A 22,916-nucleotide genomic window follows, 5' to 3' on the forward strand; every position below is an offset into this window, starting at 1 on the left:
AGCATTTATCAAATGAGTGCAGCTGCAAAATTGGATAAGGAACTTACTTTGTTTACATTTTACATATTTTTCCTCAATTTTTTCACTATTAGCTGACTCTAATATTTGGAAAGAACATAAAACAATGTCATAAGATGCTATGAAATGTTTCCATTGTTTTCCTTAGGGAAATGGGTCACAGATTCATTGTAAAGAGCAGCAAAACAAGGACATTAGGCAGGTTCAAACAGCTCAAGTAAGAGTAATTGTAATAACTCAGGAACATCTCTCTATTCCAGTGTATTAAGGTTCAATAAGCCTTAGCAAAACAATATATGGTTTCCAAACTGAAACAAAGTATATGTTAACAATCCCTCTGAATGTGAAGAGATATTTAATTTTGTGTTATGAAATAAATGGGACTGTTTAATCGAAGAGATAAAAAGGATACTTGCTGTGTGTTGTGATAGATTTATTAAAAACTAACAATCTTTGATCTGAGTCATTTCTTATTCTTGATTACATACAATCCTCCCTTTAGAGGCCAAGCAAAAGCCTACACTGTCTAAAATTATCTGTACACTTTATAGCCAAAAGCTTCCTTCTCATACAAAGGAAGTGTTCAAAAACACCTCATTATTCCTGAACCATGACCTGAGATGTAGAATGGGCAGCCCCAGCATGACACAGTACAAATGCAGTGGACAACATGCACCACGCTTGTACATCCTTGTAGGAGGTTCTGGAAGTAATGACTTCAAGCTTGAAGTAAAACTGCTGCCAAAGACTTTTTATCAGACCCCTGTATCTAGAGGGCTGGGAGTTAGAACAACTCTATCTTCCTCTTCACAGAAGAAAACATGGTCTTATTCTCTTCAAGTTGGTCAGAGAAACAGAAGAGATTTTACAAGCAAATGTTGCATAAGCAGATTAAAACTTCATTTGGTAACTTTGCTCACATGGGCAGTAACCATGAGTATTGTAGATGACCCTAAAAGCAACCTTGTAATTCTGTGTATAATCAACACTAATCTATGTAGTTTATAATTAACAGGTACTATTTAGACTGTAATCTCTTCAGGGCAATGTCTCTTTTATTGTGCAAACTTACAGTATTATTTAAATGTTTATTAATAAACTAGTAAGCACATTATCTACCTTGATAATTTTATCTAATTTTAACAGTGCTCAGCAAAGTTTTTCTGTGCATATAACACATCTTTCCGATAGCTTATTAGGACATGTACAATTGACACAATCAACCAACAACAGAATTCTTGCTGATTATTTTTTGCCAAAGTACATAGCTCGGAGTTATTAAAGACTTGTCACTGATACTACTTTCAGTAAGGCAGCATGTTCCAGTTTATGCCTGAGCCAGCATCCAGACAGAAGGAGCATCTGCCCTCACAGGCAATTATGGTGTATGGGGTTTCCAAGAGTTTCTATGGAAAGTCTTCCTATAGCAGCCGAGCTATAGGAATGGCAGATGAATTCTCCAGTCTATTGTAAGGCTGCAGACTTAATACCTGATTTAGATATAAATATATATATACATCAATAGGAGGTGCTTGTAGCCATCCGCAATAGTTATCACGTTTACTTCCCGGGGTGAGGCTTAACATGGAGAATATAAAAAATATTAAAAAAAAACCACCAAGAAATATATAGGCAAACATTATTCTGCTCTTCCACTCTCTAGCATATTGCTTCCAGATCTTTGAATATACTTACACACACACACACACTTGAATGGGATATTTTCTAGAAACATGCACTGCTTTGTGGCCAGAAAACGCTGATCAGCTTTACAAAGGGACTGGGAGGGTGGGTGGGAGTGTGAGGAGCTACAGTCCAGAAGCCAAATAAGTGTGCAACTGCCTCAGGGTTCAGAGAGCTAATGTGCCTTCTTCTGCAGCTTAGGGAACGCTCTCCTGTATGCTTTTAGCAAGAGAAATTCAAAACACAAGATAATCAGTCTTTTGCCATTTTGTATCACCAATCGGTAGCTCTGCTCCTGTCCCATGAGAGCCTGTCAATAAATACCTGCTTGCCCCAAGTGCTTCACATAAGGAGAGGAAAGGTATAAAAAAACCTCAGCAATCTGCTAACTTTTGGATGCCAATATCTGTCAAGAAATCTATCATCTCGGTAACCAAAGGCTTCAAGGAACATATAGTGCTGAGAGATGTTGCTTTTATTTAATTAACTTTTTCTAGAGTAAGCATATTTGAAAATCATTAGAACATTTAAAAAGCTACATTTCAAAATAATATATGCTGGAATTATCTATTTGACAGGACACTGATGTAAATTAATTCATTCCGCAGCTATGCTGGACTTTGAAGCAACCCGAGCTGAACTGAGATGCTCAGCAGGATGCTGCTACTAGCATAGGACAGAGCACACCTCTACACCAGGTACAGCCAACCTGTTCACACTCTGTTCAAGCTGTGTGTGAACTAGAACTGGAATCAAGTCAAGTTCATCTGTTACAACATGCCAGCAACAGCAAGAATGCCTTCTGTGCCTCTGATCTGTCCTCCACGGCCTGCACCTTTCTGCCATATCTAGACAGAGTTGACAGCTCTCCTAAATGTGCTGTGAGCATCACTGGACCACAAAAACAAAAAGTTTTACATCTTGGACAGATTGTGGGAGACAAAGCATCACTGACAGTTTGAAGAGTTTTTCCTGCAATGCCATGCAGAGACTCTAAGATGTGCTTTGCTCTTTCTGTACCCTGCTAGTCCTATTTATATGCCTCTTATAGTCCTTATCACAGGAAGAAATGTCATTCAGAAAATTTTTTGACAGGGTATCAGTTTCATCGATATCACAGATGACTGAAAACCTGGAGAATCCCAGAGCAGGCCATGCAAGAAACTAAAATCAGAAATATAATCCCACAGAACTCAGGCAGTTTAATTTGCCTCAGTTGGGCCTAAATTTCAGTCCAGAATTAATATAACGGAGTTCTCTTTTTGTCCACAAAATCCTGTAAAAAAGAAGATGCTTAATTCAGTGTTTCTAAAGTCCTGTAAAAAGGCATGATTCCAGGCCAAAAGACTTAGACATCAGAAAGGATTTTATTTCCATTTCCATGTTAGGGTTTCTGGTTCATTGATGACATCAAGGTTTGCTCCACATCACATTGCATTAGCTCAGACTTTGCAGCTGTCTTAAGTCAGGGTGATGTTGCAGATCACTACGAGGTTTCATGGCTAAGCTCTGTAAGAATGTCATCACACTTTCTTCTGCACCAGTCTTCTCAATATGACCAGTAAATGTGAAGGGAGAAAACAAAAACACAAATTTGGGCATGGAATCTACTGTATAAATCACATCACAAGGTTTTAATTTTTAAGTTAATGTATTTGGAAGTGAGCATAAATATCACAATAATATTTATTTTGCCCTGGGATTTTTATGATTCCACTTTAGCCAATATGGATTCAACATCTCAGAAAATTTTATGACAGACTTAAAGACTGTTACAGCTCAGGAACAATTATCTGACTGTGGGCTTGTGTCTCGGAAAGGTCAGGATCTGGTTTAATGCTGCTCCACCCTCCAGAGAGCAAGTCTTGCTCTCAGTATGTTTCTGGATGTCAGAATGTCACTAGTGAACTTTGCGTTTGCTCCTTCCTGATACAGATTTGACCATCCAACTAAAAGCTGTCATCCAGGCTATCACTTACTGAGTAGTCGCCTTGGCTGAACATAAAACCTATACTCAAACCCCATCTCCCTGACTATCCATTTCCCACAATTGTCCAGTTGCACTGTGACTCTGGTCTGGGGCAAGACGACTCACTTTCCAGGCAGGAAATTCAGGCAGGGAGGAGACACTAGCTCATGCTTCGGCTTTTGTCCTCCCAGATAGAGAGTTCAGATGAAGCTGGCAGGAGTCAGCTGGCTCCACAAACTCAAGCCTTGTGACCGACCTGAAGACACACACAGGATTCATCTTGGTGATCCAGGCTCCATCTCCAGTGTCGCTCATCATTGAAAAAGAGAATCATAGAATGGTTTGGGTTGGAAGGGACCTTTAAGAGTCATCTGTTTCAATGCCCCTGCCATGGGCAGAGACACATTCCACTAGATCAGGTTGCTCAGAGTCCCATTCAACTTGATCTTGAATGTTTCCAGGGGTGGGGCATCCACCACCTCTCTGAGCAACCTGTTCCAGCATTTCACCACCCTCATTTAAAAAAAAAAATATTTCTTATATATAGATATAATTCTACCCTCTTTTAGTTTAAAACCATTATCCCTTGCCCTGTCACAATAGGCCCTGCTAAACAGTTTGTGCCTATCTTTCTTAAAAGCTCCTTTTAGATACTGGAAGGTGCTCTAAGGTCTCACAGGAGCCTTCTCTTCTCCAGGCTGAACAACCCCAGCTCTCTCAGCCTGTCTTCATAAAAGAGATGCTCCAGCCCTCTGATCATCTTTGTGTCCCTCCTCTGGACTCACTCCAGTAGGTCCAGATCCTTCCTGTGTTGGGACACGGTTGAAGTACTCCAAGTGGGATCTCTGGAGAGGGGATTAAAGGGGCAGAAAAGAGGACAGCTCATGTAGAGCTTTATTTTCGAGCTGGGGTACAAACCAAGGCACTGGTGTGTCTCCTTTCCCAGGCAGCAGAGAGTCACTAAGGTCATGCAGTGCTGGACTGTGCCACGTGTAATGGTTCATGCAGCAGAGAGGCACCAGGGTAGTGTGCAGCTACCAGAGTCCTTGCAAACACAAGCCTTGAAAGGGCTGTTGCTTGGGTACAGTCTCCCCTGCTGAGACCTAGCACACCAAATACTGGTGGGCGGCCCGACCTGCCGTGGCAAAGAGGAAAAATGAGCAAAAAAACCACTGCAAAGATGAACTGTGCTGCAAGGATGAAGAGGTAAATAATTCACTGTTCAGAGGCATGAGAATGACACTCAAAGCATGAGACTGGACAGACTGGTTGCAGTTTTCAGGCAAAGATGCACCCCAGCTGTAGCTGCATACCAGGCAACTACCCACACAAGAAATGGAGACAACTAACTTATGTATGGCTGAGTTCTTACTCTGATAGAGTATTTTCCAAAACCTTCTTGGTAGCAATGTTTTTAAACCCCATAAGGCAAATTTAGATGCCTTTAAACACAAGAATTAATAAGATTAAAATGTTAAACAAATAAATGCATTTCTCACAGCTCACTGGGATCAGAGTCAGATCATTCTCCCCATTCCTTTAGCTTTCAGACACCAGCCTGCACTTTGCTGAGCATAAAGAAGATGAAACATAAAGAGTAATTGGGGATATTAAAGTTCTATTTCTTTCAAATAAAGCAGAAGCTATCACCAAATTCTTCTGAAGGCTGGAGGAAAAGGACTAGAAAAATTAAAAGGCTGAACATAATTAACGAATGCCCATTTAGAACTGGCTATTATAAAACACCTTGGAGGCTAAATCTAGAGCTGAAGAGAGTAGGCTGTATGCAGAAACAGACTCTGAAAGGAGCTCCATATGCACTGTATCAAGCTGGGGGGAAACATAAGGAGACGTGGTTGCACAGGGAGGTCCCTTCAAGCATGGAGTAATGACACCTGCCAAAAGCCCTGCAAGCAGGAAGGTCAGTTGCAGTAAGAATAACATGTTAAAGCACATGGTTTGATTCCAGTTGTGCCCACCTGCACATATATTATTTATTAGCTTCAGTGGAGTCCCTCCACATTTAAGCCCACATTAGTGAAATCACATTCTTGCCCTGAAAATACAAGCAGACCACAGCTGGAAGCAAATGCAAATGCTTGGAAACAGAAAACAGAAAGTAAGTCATTAATTGTAAAGGAAAACATGACTAATGATTTTAAATTAAATAATATTTGCATGCTATGTTAATTAGCAAGGATAATGTTTATTTTACTTACATAGAAGTTCTGGATACATAAATTCCAACCTACATATTTTAGTTGCCATAACAACTCAATACATTTATTCTCTTGTGTCATTTTTTATTGCATCAGTGTGGATTTATTTTTTTAACAACTAAAAAAAACTCCAACTGCTTTGGTTGCTACAATAACACAGTATTTTTTAATTGTTCTTTTCACATTTATGTTTTCTTAAAACCAATATAATTTTCCTCCAAAGATGTTCCTAGCACAGTGTGGGAATTTTACTACCAATTTCAGGGCTCAGTGCTGGGTTTGCCAGAAATCCCAAGGATACATACAGCCCTTTACCTCAAACTGCTACTCCAGTAGTCCTCTTTAGGATATACAGTTTGAGGTCAAGATCATAACAGAAGGCCCACACAGTAATAGCCCCTACTTGGTGCATTTTCCCCTGAAAACCAGAAATAAATTAAATGAGCACTAGACTCTTCAGAAAGGTGCATAGCTGTAATAGATTTGAGGCAGCAAATATAGCTGCAGAGATGTAAAACAGTTAAGTAAATCACTGCAGGGCTCTCAAGTCAGGAGGATCTTACAGAGTGGTTTCCACTTTCCATACACAATGGTGCAGCACATGATGAGCTCAACTTCGCTTTTATCCAGGAAGAGAACTGATTCCTAAACTCTTGGGGCCTCCATTTTTTACAGATACAATCAAATGGTACCATGATGGAGGGAAGAGGGAGGAGGAAGATAGCCTTTGCCCTTCCCTCTTTCCAGCAGACCACAGGCTGCTGTTGGTTATTGACCTTTCCCAGCTCTGCACCCCTTCAAAAGGGCCCATTAAATTGTAATTACTTAACTGCTGATGTTGTGTTTTTATCTGGTCCCCTGTAACAACCATAATGAGAAAGACTGTATAATTAATAACAATTATAGTAAGGTGCAAGATGAGGAACTGCTTGGTAACCATTGTTCCATACAGTTGTCATGGAGTGACCTCAGATTAGAGACAATAGGGCATTTCTGAATGTAAGGTTAGAGTTTTTGATAGAAAAGGACTAGTACAATGGCTGCTATGGGCTGCCTTGGCTTCTGGAGGCAGTTCTTCATTTACTGCTAAGTATAATAGTATCTATTTCAGTCAGGACAACTATGATCGTTGCTTTCAAAGGACTGTATTCCTCTTAGTTACCAGGAGAAAAAGACTGTATGTGTGTTACCACACACAGTTTATGACAGGATCTACCCCTCATAGCATCTTTCACTACCTAAAAAGGCTACAAGAGAGCTGGAGAAGGACTTTTGACACAGGTATGTAGTGACAGGACAAGGGGAAATGTCTTTAAAGAGGACAGGTTCAGATTGGTTATCAGGAAAAAATTCTTTACTGTCAGAGTGGTGAGGCAATGGAACAGGTTACCCAGAGAAGTTGCAGATGCCTCATACCTGTAAGCATTCAAGGCCAGGCTGGATGAGAGTTCAGGCACCCTGGTCTAGTGGAAGATGTCCCTGCCCATGTCAGGAAAATTAGAACTAGATGATCATTAAGGTCCCATTCAACCCAAACCATTTCATGATTCTAACAACTCGAAATAGGAGTAACATCCAAGAGTGCTATATACTGCATGATAACCTTGTATAAAATATATTTTAATAAGAAGTCACTCAGATAATGTGATTGAATTCTGATTTATCTCATGATGTGCTGCAGGTCCATAGCAAATCCAAGAACAGAAACACTCTCCTGTCTCCACTACTGGCCCACACAGTCTCTTCCTATTTATACACACCTCCAGAGAAATACAGAAGAGGAAACTATGTATGTTTCACTTGAGATTAAATGTTGTGCATGTTCTTGCCAGAAATGGTGCAATTAAGTCAGTCTACTCCATAGCAGTAATAAAACTAGTCCTATTTTGAGAACTGATATATCATAAAGTGACACTCACAAAGACCAAAGGTGTTTTATACCAAAACAAGAACATAAAGCCTGTATTAAAGACAAGAAAAGAAGAAAAAAAACAAAACAAAACAAAACACAAAACACCAACAAAACCATAAAATCAAAGCCTTGAAGGATATTGTAATGATTTTCACTTCTCAAGATGGTTTTACTTGAAGCATCCTAAACCTTAGTATAGAAGAATATTTGTTTCAGCCAGAGCCATAAGGAGGAGCAGTAAGCAGTGGTTGTCATTACAGTGGCAAGATGCCTTGCTAAGTCATGGCTGCTGAGCTAGACAATTGGATATACTCATGCTGACATGCAAAAAGGACTGCAACTAAACAAAACCTTTGGGAAAACATAGTGCCATATCTCTTAATCCAGCTTCACTCCTACAAAGCATTACAAAATATCAAAGGAAGAGGACTCAAAAGGTAAGTTAAGTAGAATGAATCAGGTCATTAAACTGCAGAATACATCATCACGCTCCCTAAATGTTGATAAACAGACAACAAAGTATTTAGTGAAAGGGAAAACAAATACTTCACTAAATACTTTGCAGAAAGTTAGGGCTCCGTGGGTCTGCCAATGCTCGACAATTTCCTTTGTGACAATCGTCCTGAGCTCCATGCTGGATAAGAATCTGCCACTGCCCAATGGAGAGACAGCAGAAATATGTGGTTTTGTATGAGGACTCCAAGAACTATTAGCACTAGCGACTGACAAAGGTTATTAAAAAATTATGGACCATGCAGGGATTTCAGCTTCTGTGAGCTTGTGGTTGTAGAAGCACAGAAGTGTAAGGGTTGCTGTAAGCCCATTAAATAAATATCACTGTCAACTGTAGTTGACACTGAGAGAAGGAGAAAATGTTTCATGTACCAGGCAGTGCCAAGGGTGGTAGGGAGGAAGTCTCCCAGTCTATATAATGCCTCTTCCATGCATACTACCTTATGCAGGCCATATGGTTCCTACATGGACCAGGAATTCTTCACAGGTACCATCTGAAGCTGATAGTTCTTTACTTGAGAAACAGAGCCCTTGTCACAGCTCACTGACATCAAGGGGAGCCTGGATGAGGCAATAAATCCGGTCTTATAAAAACTGTCAACTCTGCAACATCTCATGCTAAAGCTGCCTGCAACTTTATGCATTTCCATGTGTCTACACAGCTTAGGTAAGTCTTTCTCCCTTTGTTGGAATGTATCTCTCATCAAAGAGGCTGGTTTGAGTATCAATGTATGTATAGGCTAGGGAGAATGTCAAATGAAAAACTTGAAACCATTGGAAAATATTTGCTGGAAACATCCCAAATCACCTTTATGTCCTAGTTACTCTAGTCTACTGTATGTCCTACTCTACTCTACTCACCTCTCATTAGCAGGGGCTCAAATCCCAATTCTGGTTGTATTCAGAAGCCTCAGAAAAACATTGATGTTTGTTAATGCCAACAGAACACGGCTCTGTGTGCTATTCTGTATATGTAGCTGTCCTGGTTGCAGCTGGGATAGAGTTCATTTTCTTCCTAGTACCTGGTACAGTGCTGTGTTTTGGATTTAGGATGAGAATAATGTTGATAAGACACTGATGTTTTAGTTGTTGCTAAGCGGTGTTTACACTAAGCCAAGGACTTTTCTATTTCTCACACCAGCCCACCAGGGAGAAGGCTGGAGCGGTGCAAGAACATAAGAGGAGACACAGCTGGGACAGCTGAGGCCAAATGATCCAAAGGATATTCCATACCATGTGGTGTCATGCTCAGTATGTGAAACGGGAGGAAAGCTGGTCAGGGATTGCTGCTCAGGAACAGGCTGGGCATTGGTCAGTGGCTGGTAGGCATAACTTGCTTTGTATATCCAAATTCTTTTTTACTATTATTTTCCTTCCCATTTCTGTTCTGTCAAACAGCCTTATCTCAACCTAAAAATTTTACTTTTTTTTTCTCAATTCTTTCCCTCATCCCACAGGGAAGCAGGGGAGTGAGCAAGTGGCTGTGTGGTGTTTAGCTACCTGACAGGTTAAACCACAACAGCAGCCCCATTCTTGACAACCTATTGCATTATTGCTACCACAAGGTCAAGTTCACATTTCACTAGCTTATAAACAAAGATGAAGCTAGGTAAGATCATCCTCTTGACACATTTTTGTGCAGTACATAGTAAAACAGGGCTCACAGGAGATGCCCCTAAAAGAGATGGTAAATTATAATATTGCACTTTTAAAGGCTACTAGCAAAAATGCAGTTTTACTATTAAGACAAATACCTGTAATCAGTGATGTAATTTCACAGTTTGGAAACATCACAATGTCTATTTTCTTAGCTACAGTTAACAAGGAATCTTCTTTTGAATATCTGTGACCAACGTCCTGATCACCCTTCAGGAAGACAATCCAAGTGTTCTTTGTCTTTTGGCTGGGCTGCAACAAAACACTGTAAAGCTGGGCACAAAGACTGGTTTTCCAAATTCACTACAACTTGAGCACTCCTCTCTATTCAGCACTGAGCAAGAATGTCAGATCAGTCCTCCCCTCTCTGTGATGACTCTCTGTAGAACAGAACACTAGTATAAGGAGGTTTTTAGTCCTTGTCCAAGAGTAAAATGATCATCACAAATTGCAAGTGAAGAGTAATATATGATGATTCTAAACCTCAAAAGTAACAGAAGTGTCCACTTTGAGTGCAAAGATATCTGTTTATATCAGGCACATTCCCTAGATGGTAAAAAAAAGCAAGGAAGACAAGACATAAAGTGATACCGAATTAAGAAGCAGCATTAAGAAATACACCTCTAACAGCAGAAGATGGACTGTTTCAGGTAACAATTTATTCAGCATCCTGAATACTGAAAGCTGTAGTTACAGGCTTGCTGTTGACCTAGCAGAGATACCATTGAGTGCGCTGGGGGCATTTACAGTTTTAAAAAAGTACAAGATATCTCAAAAAAAAAAAAGAAGACTGGTTACATAAGTGAAGGCATATGTCTGTCATGAATCTTCCTACTCTTCAGGAAGACACAAAGTTGTCCATTTTGTTACCTCTGGTTTTTCTACAAACTCACCGCAACACCAAAAAATGTCTGAGAAAAGACACAAGTCTGGCGTAATGACTGAACTGAAATCTCTCAGCAGATCTTTTTAATTCTTCTCATTGTAATTAACAAATTCCAAAACACATAGATCAAACTCGTTTTAGTGGTTCATTAAAACGACATAAATTTAAAAGTTACCATTGCTGCTTACATCAGAGTTTCAAAAGCCCTTCTGAAAAAAAGGAGTTCAGATCCACTATGTCTGTTACTGCTAACTCAATTTTTTTTTTCCAACCTGTACAGCAGCTGTTTGCCTTGTCTCTTCTCAGAAAGCAACACCATGACTACTTGAAAGTGCTGAGCTAAAATATATATATACAGCATTTCAGAAAACCAGGTAGGCTCCCCTACACTTCTGGAAAGAACTGGAGTATTGATCAACAGGAGGAGAATATCATACTAGGAATGCTTGTTACAGGTGCAACCACCTATCTTTTCAGATAAAACACAGTTTTAAAGATGAAACAGAGAGCTAGTGCACTAGCTCTCTCTGAAGAGCTTCTGAGCACTGAAAGTGGCAATATCAAGAAAGTTCCTCACTGAATATGTGCTGAAGAACTGAGGAAACAGATGGGGAGGTCAAGAGCTAGTGAGGTACAGGAGTAGACATGCAGAGAGGAAACAGACCTTAAGAGTAAGACAAACAGTGGTGTCAAGATGGTGGAAAGGTGGAAGTCAACAGAGGCTTCCACCAGCAAGGAAAACAGAGAAATAAGTGTAGAAAGTGACCTCTATAAAAAGCCATTTGGATGAGTAAATGGATCAAGATTACAGAGGAAAAAGAAACATGTTCCTAAAGACTTGAAAAGAAGAATGGCAAAGGATGAAATTCACTCCTTCACAGTGCGCAAAGGTCTAGATGAATGCTTAATTCACGATCCAGCCAAATATTATAACGGCAAATAAGCAGCAAATTCTCTCATCTCTAAACCAGAGGCAGCTTTCAGTATAACTTGTTCAGATTAAAGTGGTACAAGTGAGAATCAAGTACAGTCAAAAATGTAAAATGTACAAGCTGAAAATGCATAAGGTCCTGTGTTTCTAGTATTGTTATTTGTAACAGTATTATACATAAAAAAATGTGGAGAGAAATGATATTTTCAAGCTGACAGCTTCCTTTTAGTTTCCCAGGTTGTTACTTTTGGAACTGTATTTTACTATTTGCTAAAACCTGCAAGTATCTGTTCTGGTTTATAAAAAACTAAAGAGGATGGATATTTTCTCTTTCATGTATATTTATCTTACTGAGCAAAGATACATGCATCTATCCAGAAAATCACTCCCAAGGTGACCTTTATATGATCCAGAAGTCTTGGGGTGATATCTTTCTTTACTCTTGGGAACTAGTTAGGAAGCATTTTAATAAAGAAGTATTGCTGGAGTGCAAAAATATATAATGGACTATTAAACCTCTCTATGGAGACCCGTGTTCTTTGCACATGGATAGCAGTGAATTCTCTTGCTCAGTTGCTCAGATTGGTGAAGAATCAGAGTTAATAAACGTGTGAGACAAATTGCTCTGAAATATTTTTAGAGTGAATCTTAACTAGAGTACATTTGTCCCTGAATATCAATTTTACAGAACCCTTACAGCTTTATAAGGCAAAGAAGTATATTTTTAAGAGTTGATGTATTTGTTTTTGCAGGTGATTAAAATAGAACTTCTCAGAATCTTATTAGAAACAATGAATTATATCACATACTCTTTAAAGGAACTGGTAGCTTGTGGAAGAAACCTGTTGGGACATTCTGATATTTTTATTTATTAGCAACTTTTTCAGATTACTTGATGTTCCCTTGTTAGAACATATCATGGTTTAGGAAAATTATTTTAGAAAAAATAAGTTAAAATTGCAAGAGCTTTTTATCAAGTGATATTTTCAAACTAGATCTATAATTTTTCACCTTGATACATACAAGTAGAATTTACACAATAGTCTGACCTCAATGCTTATCATAATAGACGCTCACTGCTTAATTAAAAGTTTGGTTAATTCTGTATGCTGGTTAATACTCAGGCACATTTTCATTGGGGAAAATTATTGTTTCTGGTCCCTAACAGCTGTTCTGGCCTGCTCCCAATCCTTTGCAGATGAAATAACAAATCACAGATTAGAAAAGTATCTAGAGGTTGATTGATAGGCGTATTATATAAATGTGAAAAAAAATAAAAGCAAATAAACCTGTTGTGGAGAATATGACTCTCTCATCATTTCTGATCAGGTATAGTTTGTTTAATACCAACATCCCAGATCCATCCCACCAATGTCAGGAGAAATCAAATATTAAATTAAATAAACTATTGTTAAACTAAATCAAATCTCCCTGTCAGAAAGGACATATCAAATCAGTGAGTCCTCTAAACTCTCATGCAAGGCAAACCAATATGATGATGATGTTAAAATCATAGAATCATAGACTATCCTGAGTTGGAAAGGACCCACAAGGATCATCAAAGTCCAACTCCTAGACCTGCACAGAGCAGCTCCAAGAGTCACACCATGTGCCTGACAGTATTGTCCAAACACTTCTTAAACTCTGACAGAGTTGGTGCTGTGACCACTTCCCTGGGGAGTCTGTTCCAGTACCTAATCACCCTCTGGGTGAAGAACCTTTTCCTAAAACCCAACCTCAGCCTTCCCTGACACAAATTTGGGCCATTCCCTCAGGTCCTGTCACAGGTCACCACAGAGAAGAGATCAGTGCCTGCCCCTCCTCTTCCCTCACAAGGAAGTTGCAATGAGCTCTCCCCTCAGTCTCCTCTTCTCCAGGATGAACAGACCAAGTGACCTCAGCTGCTCCTCACACGGCTTCCCTTAAGGCCCTTCACCATCTTCATTGCCCATCTTTGGACACTCTTTAATAGCTTAATATCTTTCCTATACTGTCGTGCCCAAAACTGCACACAATATTCAAGGTGAGGCCACCCCAGTGCAGAACAGAGTGGGACAATCTCCTCCCTTGACTGGCTGGTGATGCTTTGCCTGATGCCTCCAGGACACAGTTGGCCCTCCTGGTTGCCAGGGCACTGCTGACTCAAATTCTACTTGCCATCGACCAGGACCCCAAGGTCCCTTTCCTCAGCACTGTGGAAAAGTGAGAGGAAACAAAGGAAAAGGCTTTTTATGTGAGCATGTCTAACTCTATGCAAACACAAGATGATGGCACAAGTAGAATGATGCCTAGTTCCAAGACTTGTCCAGGGGGACAGAAATTGTCTGTTTAGAGAGTAGGGTGACATGCATGTTGCTCTCCTCTCAGCATCATGACTTCCTCAGAAAACTCTCCTACAGGGATTTTGGATATGGAGGCCAGAATACTGCACTCTGGAGCATTTCTATCCCCAGGATGACACTGTTCTGCATAGATACAACTTGGTCTAAAATGGAAACATTGGCCTGACCACATTAAAACACACTCAGAAACTCTAAAATGACATTTAACAGATGCACTGGCACTCAAGTTATTGACAAGCTACAGAACAAATAACAAATTTATAAATAGAGACCCAGCATGGATACCCAGTATGGAAAAATCATTTAACTGCAGCTAGTCATAAATAAGGGTTTTAATAACACAGTGACTTTGAAGTTACCCATATCTAAACATTAGTCAACTAAGCTGAAAAGGCAAGTGTATAAAATAATATCTGCAAGTAAAGAAAACCTTATTAATGCAAAAAAATACAAAATTGAAAGCTAGTGTATATTAAAAATAAACACCAGTATGACCAAAAAAAAAATGGAGTCAAGCTTCAGCATTGTTGTTCAGCAATTATTGAGTTACAGTTTTTACACATCCTTGGGTGCCAAAGGAACATATCTAGAAAAACACAAACCAAGATGTCCCTTATACTGTACCCCTTAAAAAGATTGCTGCTGTCTTGAAGGAGAACTTAGTGCCAAATAGAATTACATGGGAATTGGCTCTGGTGCAAAATCAACCCACAGACACAAACTGCATTTGATCAGATAAATACATACTCAAGGAGCTAAATCTAGTGAAGAAACAGACACATAAAACTCAATGTTTTGAACTCTTCTAATGAAACATTACAGTTGATCATACCTAATGATTCTTGCATATTAAGTATAATCACTTAAACAAAATCAGATTTGGCTCCTGGTTGTAAAAGAAGCCATACAAATTAAGCTGTACCCAGCTACAAACAAAGAAAACAAACAAAATTCCAGAGAAGAGACCGAATTTTTATAGGCACATATAGAAGTGTCTTGCAGGCCCACACTTTTTTTGGCAAACTGTTAGTGTGAAACAGATTAATGGTTTGCTAATTGCTCTAGGCAGAAGATTTTTAAGTAAGGGTTCTACTACTGGAACTTTTAACAAGCCAGCACTTAAAGGACAGAGAAGTAATTACAATGTTTATAATAGCTGAGTACAAGGATAGCAGGCATTCCTGAAGCAAACAGAAATAGGAGGATTAATTTCGTGTGTTGCAATTTACTGTATTTGCAAAACAAGCCTCCAAGCATAAGAAATGCATGGAACAGAAATTAAGTGAATAACTGGAGTCTTTGGGGACCATGTCTAAGCAATGATCACACACTGAGCGGAATGAAGATTGTGCATGTGAGATCGGGGTGTGATGACCAAACTTGCACAGTAATTGCAAATGATTTTCATTCAATATGCCAAAAGTATCTGCACCATATGCCCTATAAGTAAATAGTCTTTTCATGCTATGATACAGGAACAAGCAGACCTTTGGTTACCAGATTTATACATAAGTGCAATAGCAGAGTGTTCTTTTCCTTCACCTCAATTTTCCACCAGGATAAAGGTCAAAAAACTGCTGAACAGAAATAAGCAGCATTGAAGACCAAATTAATGAAAACAGAGGTTAAAATAAGGGTAGATTCACGTCTTTTAATGAGTGTCTGGAGTTGAACACAAGCCTGTGGCTTCAAGAAGTATTACTACTATCATAGCTAAAGAGCAATTCAATTTTTGTTTACCAGAAGGATAACCCCATCTAGGTACTTTTATGTGCTCCATTATATATTTTCTGAATATCTCACAGTTTTAATTGTATCTATCTATGTAACAGTTGAGCAAGAAACATCCTTTAGCTAGTCTAGTGACTAATGCAATGCAGAGAGTCCTGGGAGGGAAGAAAAAATTTTCCTAGGCTAGTGGCCATTTGCTAAGCTGAGGAGCCAGGCTCAAACCTACCCACCCACTCTTAGCCTCCAGGAACCCACTAACAGCCACACAGAGAGTAGAGATGGAGAATACCTTTTCCCAGAATTATTTGGAACTGGGAACGGGAAGAACACTTTTCAAAGCCGTGGTAGATCTGAATTTAAACTACTTTCACCTCAATCCCAATCTAACATTTTCTAGGGGTGAAAAGAAATCAGTTTTCTCTGTCCAACGGAGACAATTTAAGAGCCCTAATTTCAAGAAAATGCTTTCAAGCTGTGAATGCTGGTCTTATAAATCTTGGTCCAAAGAAGCAATGAAGCTTTTTGGCAGAGGCCAAATTACAAACAAACCCTGTCTTCATGATTCCCAGCAGCTGACTGGGCACATCCCCAGTCAGTGAATACCATGCTGAATGTTTATAAAATAAGGTAATGCTGAGTTTCCCAGCACTAAGCACGTTCTGTGCTTGTAGTCCAAACAAACTAAGATTAGACTTGCAAAACAGCTAAAGCACCCATTATACAGGCTTGGTCTCTTCTTACTCTTCCCTGAGCATCTGATCCTGGTCCCCACTGGAAGACAGATACCAGGTTACATGGACAAGGTAACTGTTGCTTGGTTTAAGCCAATGCACATGCTTTACTACTGCAATTTGAAATGACTCAGCTTAAAAGTTGTTGAGATCCTCAGAAATTCTGGAGGTATGTTATCTTTTAGTGTCACCTCTGTACAGCCATGTTCTCAAATCTGGCATTTGTTCCCAAAAAGAGCTTGTCTGGACCATATTGGTCAGCCCAATGTCTAAGCACTGTCAGCATCCACAAACTACATGCTCCTGGCATACCTTCACAGTGTGCTCAGTTAAGTGATCTCCAGATTCACTTCCTCCTATGTGTCACCAACCCTCCTACCGAACACAGCGTCCCACATCCCCTAAATTCAGTTTAAGAGGAATCCTGTGACAGTGCCTTACATAGTGGGCATTTGAAATTGAGTTCCCAATCTTTTCTGTTAATCTCCCTCTTCCAGATTTGAATATATGTGATAGTGAGGAGGTGCAGAAGAATGGAGAGAAAACTGGGAGAAGGGTTTTGCATGTGTGATGTTTGGGTGCTTCCAGGAGATGGAGGATTCAACCCATAGGTATGCTGAAGAAGACAAAACATGCTAGACTTTAATACTCATAAGAGCAGTAATAGGTTATAGAGTCATGCATCAGCACTCTGTCCCAATAAATAATTAATTATTCCCTATAAATGAACATCATCCAAACAAAAAAAAAGCTAAATAATACCTGCAGCATAATTCATTTTGCACTCTTATGGGTAAGAAGAGAAGCACAAGTAGATCTTCTCTGATCAAGAAGGGAGCTGAACATGGATTACCACATCCTCAGAAAACATCCTAACCAAATAGCTTCTTCATAAGGAAATTTGTGTCAGCAGTGCCTTTACACACATTACAAGAGATATCTACCTATGGTCTTATTTACAGAATCGTTTGCAAGATTATGATTCTGAACCTTAATCAGGATAAGGTATCAACATCTTAATGAGGCACATTTTAAGGAAATGGCATCTTGTCCCATGTTTTTAATTCATTACTTGATAGTTTATAGGTGTATTTTGCATTTTGTGGATCTTAATTCTGAACATCAGTTTCTCCCCATGCAGTGCACCACAAGATATGGTCCTTAACTGATATCTGCACATGGTGAGATACCTCAGACACTGTAACTCCCAGTTCCCTTTTGTGACTCAGTTCTTAAGTTCTCTTCTCAAACCTCACATACAGTCCTTCAAGAAGTACACAGAACAGTAAAGAATTAAAACCTGCAGTTCCCAAACCGTGAGTTAGTATTTTCATTAATAAATAAATCTTCCAGAGCAGTTTCCATAATTTTTTTTATATACTTGGAGACATAGAGATAGACATATAGTGACTGTGCTGTCAAGACTAATTGCCTTCCACAGTGCCTCAAGGATTTTTGTTTTGGAAACTGAAATCTTTCACGCCTCTAAGTAGAGCTCCTTTGAGAAGAGTCTAAGACAACTAAATATTTTCTATCCCAAAAGATGAGATTTTTCATTACAACCCAGCATTTTTTGTTACAAGAGCTCTGGAGTCCCCAACATGAGAAGGATGTGGATCTGTTGGAGCAAGTCCAAAGGAGGCCACAAAGATGTTCAGAGAGCTGGTGCACCACTCCTGTTGAAGGCAGGTTGAGAGACTCAGGCTTGTTCAGCCTGGAAAAGAGATGGCAACAGGGAGCCCTCATTCAGTACCTAAAGGGGGCTCCAAGAAAGTTGGACAGGGACTATTTACAAGGTCATGTAGTGATAGGACAAGGGATGATGGCTTTAAATTCACAGAGGGCAGGTTTAGATTAGATATTCCTTATGATGAGGATGGTGAGACACTCGAACAGGTTGCCCAGAGAAGTTGGGGATGCCTCATCCCTGGAAGTGTTCAAGGCCAGGTTGGAGGTGGCTTTGAGCAACCTAGTCTAGTGGGAGGTGCCCCTGCTCATGGCAGGGGGGTTGGAACTAGATGATCTTTAAGATCATCCTTCAAACCTGAACCATTCTATGATTCTGTGTGATTCTGTGATATGTTTAAGTGCTTTTTGGAACAGGACTCAATAAACCGTCCTCCATGTCTACCGCTAATTGAACAAAATCTAACAGGTTGTAATTGCACTTAGAGAAATCAGGTTTTTATCAGGAAAGACTTTCTATCAGTGAGGAAATAAATTACCTGAAGAAGTTGTTGACTCTCTGTTGTGGGAGGTTTTATAGAACAGACTAGACAAACGTGTCAGGAACAGTTCAAATGCAATTGATCTGCCCCAGGGCAAGAGAATAGACAACAGGGATAGTTTAGAACTTCTTCAGAGTTATATTCTAGAGTTCCTACATCACGACAAACTTGTTGGACTTTTTCATTTAGTGCCTAATATGCCACATTCCCTGCTTCCTATATGAATATATGAAACAAAAAAGAGTCTTTTCCAAATAGAACCCAGTAAACATTTCTAGTGAATACCGAACTTGGCCCAAAAACTGTTTCATTGATTCTGAAAACATCCACAAACTTAAGTTGATTTTGTCAAGTTGCATTTACAGGAGGGAAAACCACACGGACAAATTCACAGAAAAAAAACCATTCATATATGCCCTTCTTTCTTCCTTTCACTAACACCCACTCACTTAAATTATTTTGGTCTATGATATTTACAGCTCCACCAGATACGTTGCCACATATATTTAGTTTCTGTACAGAGTGAAATGCAATAATAATGTGATCGTTGGTAATATTGCATTTTGCATCTGCAAACATTAGTGTCACTGGTTATTTGAATGACCTACAGTGGAGCAAAAAGCAAGGATGTGGTGTTTAAATGCATAGGCCATACCTAAACATTTATTGATTTCATAAATCAATATGGTTCAGGAGCTCCTTAACGGTCTAAACCTAAACAGAACAGAAGTATACAAGTAAAAAAAAAAAAAACACAAACCTGTGGAGAAAAAAAAGGCAGAAAAAAGCAGTAACTATCACTAAAACCCCAATACATTTTGTTAAGTCCATTGTTTGTAGCCATGAGCTGCTATATGAAGTAATTCATGCTATAACTTTGGATACAACTGGTTCCAACACATATTGTGAGCTCTTATATTCCACTGACTTTTCACTTGCTTTTGCAAAGGCCACTCAAAATTACAGTCTCTGAGTTTCAGAGACATCTCTCTTCTAAGGTTGAGAATGATGGGAGATTATAGGATGAGTCATGACCCTTTCATCTCTATTAAGTGATGAAGATCCAGTCCCAGTATGTTGCAAGATCTAGCAACAGTTTTCTACAAACAACTATGGTGGTCACAGATGCAAGATGGGAGATTTGTACAGTATTGCAAACAACAACCTAAGACCTTTTATGTTATCTAAAAATCTACACTTTCAGAAAAGCAGATACATCCATACAAAGGCAGAATCACACGACACTTGACCTGGCAGTAAAAGCTGCTTTCCTTTTTATAAACAATCGAAATTGGAAAACAAATACTGAAAAAGAAAAATAACATACAGACAGTCAAGGAAGGTTTCAAGTGGAAGACATGAAAGGGGGATGGCCTCTGGAATGATTGATTACCCTTGGGCCTTCACTGCAGAGTACTGTATCCAGTTGTGGGATCCTCAACACAGGAAGGACAGTGACCCGTTGGAGCATGTGCAGAGGAGGTCATGAAGATCCTTGAGCACCTGTCCTATGAGGAAAGGCTAGGAAAACTGGGATTGTTCAGCGTGGAGAAGACAAAGCTTGGAGGTGACCTAATTGTAGCTTTCCAGTACCTGAGGGAGCCTACAAGAAAGCTGGAGACTTTTGACAAGGACATGTAGTGATAGGACAAGTGGGAATGGCTTTAAACTGAAAAAAGGATAGGTTTAGACCAGATATAAGGAAAAAAATCTTCATAGTGAGGATGAAGAGACACTGGAACAGGTTGTCCAGAGAATTTGTAGGTACCCCATCCCTGGAAGTGTTTAAGGCCAGGTTGGAATAGGGCTCTGAGAAACCTGATCTAGAGGAAGGTGAACCTGCTTATGGCAGAGGAAGTGGAACTAGATGATCTTTAAGGTCCTTTCCAACATAAGTCATTCATTGATTCATGATTCTATGAAAGAAGGGAGGCTTTTTCTTTGCAAATTTGGGACATGTAATTGAGGATGCAAAAGGAAAGTACAAAACCATCATTTCCCGTGAGGAACAGGCCATGAATAAGAATTTATGTGATGCATTAGATTATCCAGTTACATTTTCATAAGGTAATTTCTCATAGAGAGCAAAGGACTGTATTGGACTTGTACAGCAGCTGGTACATTCAGCATGTACTAATCAGTTCTGACTCGGAACTGCTGATAGTATGTTGTGTTGTCAAAAGGAAAAAAAAACAAAGCCTACACTTTCAGTCTGGTTTGCCTGCAGTTGGACCCTTAAAACAGATATGATTTTTAAAGAGACTAAATATTTTGTTCTCCCATTACACTGATGAAATTTATGGATAGACAGCAAATTTGAAAATGAGGGTACCCTGGATTCTGACTGCCAGCACCCTGGCTTGAAATGGTTATGCCAGTTTCTATGCTACATTTTTCTGTTGTTTTCCTTTAAATCAGAACATCTTTTTAATAAGATGAGGAAAGTTTGGAGTTAGCCCTGTATGTGCTATTATTCTCAGCACAGAATTTAAAGTTCAAATTCCTTTAGACAAGACCAGCAGCACACCTCTTAGATAGCAATGAGTTTAAGGAAGATGGGGTTGAGGGTCAAACACTGTGACGAGAGAGGAATAAAGAGTCTGTTCACCGTCTTTGTCAGATGCTTTGAGGCAAAACAGGCTGGAATACCCTTTCACCATTTTAAAGCATACAGATTTCTGCTAAAAAAAAAAAGATAGGTATTAGCTGGCTGTGCCTTCAAACTGTGACTCAAATGTTAAATCATTCACAGGATATATCCTACATTAATGTTAAGACTCATTTGTTCTGATTTCACTCAAATCGGAATGCTTGTTCTCATTAATTCTGCAAGCGTTCTTTTGCTAATTAATTTTCACAATAAATTTCTTCATTTCTTCAGAGAGTTTTGTTCTAGCTGTCTGCAATTCTGATTTATCTTTATAAAGAATCACATCTAAAATGTCATGTAGAACTACAATTTCTTTCTGGGTTTTACAAGTTTTAAAAGAAGGAAAGCTCTTAAAAATAGTCATGCCTATGGGAAGTTCTTTCCAACAACTTTTAAAACTTGAAATGCCTTTCTTACCATAACAACAATGGAAATTTTTATACATTGCCCTTATCTTCGATTTTGGTCTGGAAATTTGCAGTTTGCAGTCCATACCGACTCTATTTCTGTCTCACTGTTTAAGAACAGAGCAATTCATAGCTCAGTTCTGTGGGGTTTGTTTTGCCTTTGAAGTACAAATCTGGGAGAAGGCAATTAGTTTAGATTGCTAATTTAGCTAATAATAATCTGGAGGCAGGCAAAGGCAGATTAGAGTCAGTGGTGACAAAGTTTTGAACCCTTTCACTGGCTACAGGAGAAAAGGAAAAGTGTGTAACTGTCTTCTATGTAACTCTTCCTCATACAGAGACTATTCTAGTTGATTTCTGGACTATGGAAGAGTTCAGTCCAGTGTCAGTCTTGGAAATAAGAAAAGTCCTATTAAAATTTTGACATAGGATGTAATCACTGTAGTATTAATAATCTCAGTGATTATGGGCAAGTAGAGAAGATATATTCTCTTTTGGGGGCACTCACAGACACCAAGTACCAGATAAAGTACACCAAGGGTGATAAAATGAAAGGTTTTTACCTTCCCTTTGACAGATAGCAATTGAAAGGATGAAGAAGTTAACAACATCATCAAGGTCTGAGGGATAACACTATACATCCTTCACATTCTAATATAATTCCCTAATTAACCCATTCTTTCAATTATATACACCATTGCATGGCTTTTCTCAGGTTTGAGACATCTCAATCATTATATATATTTTAATTCTTATCTGTTAAATTACCTCTTGTTTTTTCTGCAGATTTTCATGGTCTGTAGCCGATGTCTTCTCCCATTTCTCTGCAACTTGATTTGCTTCTTCTATTTTTTGCTCATAGCTTTTCTGGGAATTTAGCAGGGTCACTTCATAAAACTCTTGAATATCTGTTTGTAAAGAGGAACAAGTAAAAGACATTATTTGCCCTATTGGCTTTGAATCCCTGGTGTTTTCCTTTGGTCAATATATGCCAATATATTATCATAATGATAAATATTTACTACATTTTAGTAGAAAGC

General features: G+C 39.1%; 1 protein-coding gene across 9 annotated transcripts in view; it reads right to left on the bottom strand.

Annotated features, from left to right (window-relative positions):
• DLG2 (discs large MAGUK scaffold protein 2) overlaps nt 1-22,916 on the bottom strand; it is a 1,004,454-nt gene that overhangs the window by 859,894 nt on the left and 121,644 nt on the right. For all 9 annotated transcript variants that reach the window (XM_051779210.1, XM_051779204.1, XM_051779229.1 and 6 more), the window contains exon 3: nt 22,645-22,784. In XM_051779210.1, the coding sequence (XP_051635170.1) occupies nt 22,645-22,784 (140 nt within the window). The remainder of the gene's footprint in view (nt 1-22,644; nt 22,785-22,916) is intronic.

This window comes from Manacus candei, unplaced genomic scaffold, assembly GCF_025592945.1.
Source record: "Manacus candei isolate 608988 ecotype Guabito, Panama unplaced genomic scaffold, ASM2559294v1 h1tg000014l, whole genome shotgun sequence".
Classification (NCBI taxonomy): domain Eukaryota; kingdom Metazoa; phylum Chordata; class Aves; order Passeriformes; family Pipridae; genus Manacus; species Manacus candei.